The sequence below is a fragment of the Oncorhynchus tshawytscha genome, linkage group LG28 (assembly GCF_018296145.1).
Source record: "Oncorhynchus tshawytscha isolate Ot180627B linkage group LG28, Otsh_v2.0, whole genome shotgun sequence".
Taxonomy (NCBI): Eukaryota; Metazoa; Chordata; class Actinopteri; order Salmoniformes; family Salmonidae; genus Oncorhynchus; species Oncorhynchus tshawytscha.
This window is the reverse complement of record NC_056456.1, coordinates 10,272,591-10,273,847: the sequence shown is the minus strand read 5'-3', so window position 1 is coordinate 10,273,847 and position 1,257 is coordinate 10,272,591. Positions and strand designations below refer to the sequence as shown.

General features: G+C 47.3%; 1 protein-coding gene across 2 annotated transcripts in view; it reads left to right on the top strand.

The window, feature by feature from the left end:
- The first annotated feature begins 415 nt into the window (after window positions 1-415).
- The window catches only part of epha4b (eph receptor A4b), a 152,692-nt gene continuing 151,850 nt past the window's right edge, over window positions 416-1,257 (top strand). For both annotated transcript variants that reach the window (XM_042307816.1, XM_042307815.1), the window contains exon 1: window positions 416-603. In XM_042307816.1, the coding sequence (XP_042163750.1) occupies window positions 495-603 (109 nt within the window). In that variant the 5' untranslated portion in view covers window positions 416-494. The remainder of the gene's footprint in view (window positions 604-1,257) is intronic.

Genomic DNA, 1,257 nt, shown 5'->3' with positions numbered 1-1,257 from the left:
GACCTACAATGGTGAGCCTGACTCAGGCAGTTTCCAGGTAGGCCAATTATTGAGCCCCCCAACTATCTCATCAATATTTAACTGCCCATTCAACTAAATTAAATAGGCCTATGACCGCTGGACAACCATTAGCAGACACAACTCACTTTCAGTCTGAATCTTCAGATACCCTTGGATAAAAACCTTCTGTATCCATGTTCACCGTTCTCCAAACCTCAGAGGTGCAGTGATGGAGATCGCAGGCCCGCGTGTGTCCTCAGAATAGCGTGTGTGTCGGTGTGTATGTGTGTGCTTGTGTGTGTCGCGACAGCGCGAGGTCTCGCGTTTCCACACCACCCGGCTCGCCCGAGATTGACAGCGCTTGGCTTGCGCTGGACCCTCCTTCCCGTCTCCTCCTCTTTGCCTTCTCTCGCTCTCATCCACTCATTCGCGAGGGCTCGCTCACCAACTCCACACGAACAGGGATGCAGCGAGCGCGCAGCGCAGCCTGAAAAATGGCACTACTCTTCCTTTGGATCTATCCATCCCTTTTGCTTTTCTCACCTTTTCTTTTCCACGAATTCGCACCATGTGAAGGCTTACGGAATTACCCAGAGAATGAAGGTAGGAGAGTGTTTAAAATGATTGTAACGGTTTTTGACTTCGTGATTCGCCGCGAGGTGAACCGCGGAGGTTGTTGCGACTCCGCGGTGGCCGGAACCGTAGTCTCTCGGTTAAGTGCTCTGACCGTGTGGTCAGAATGAATCATGGGCCAGATAGGACACAGCGTGGGAAACTGTTCGAGTATTCTCTGCTTGAAGTACATTGTATAGCACCGAGGCAAGGCTGTGGAGATGTGGAGGCAATATGGTTTACGCAGGAGCAATCCTTTCACTTCAGAAGCACAACTTATAGCTTTTCTTGTAGGCCTATGGTCAATGGTTGGATACCCATTTGACCTATTATATGCATCCAACTTTTATAAGGTTTGATAATAATACTGATATTATTTATAGTAATAATAAGCACAATTTTTCAAGTAGTCCAGGACTACTGTTCAATCTAGGCTACAGCAGTCGTGCAAATCAGGAGTAAGATAGCAATTACATTAATTTGCTGCTGAGCCTCTCACTTCGTTATTGTATTAACGTCGATACTCAGCTCAAAATTAGAGCAGACCATTTCCTGACAAATGACTCCACTCGTAAGTAACTACTTTAGAGACTCTTACAGCTCGAAACCGAAGGACAGGGCCTTTTTAGGTGGCTGTGGATGTCA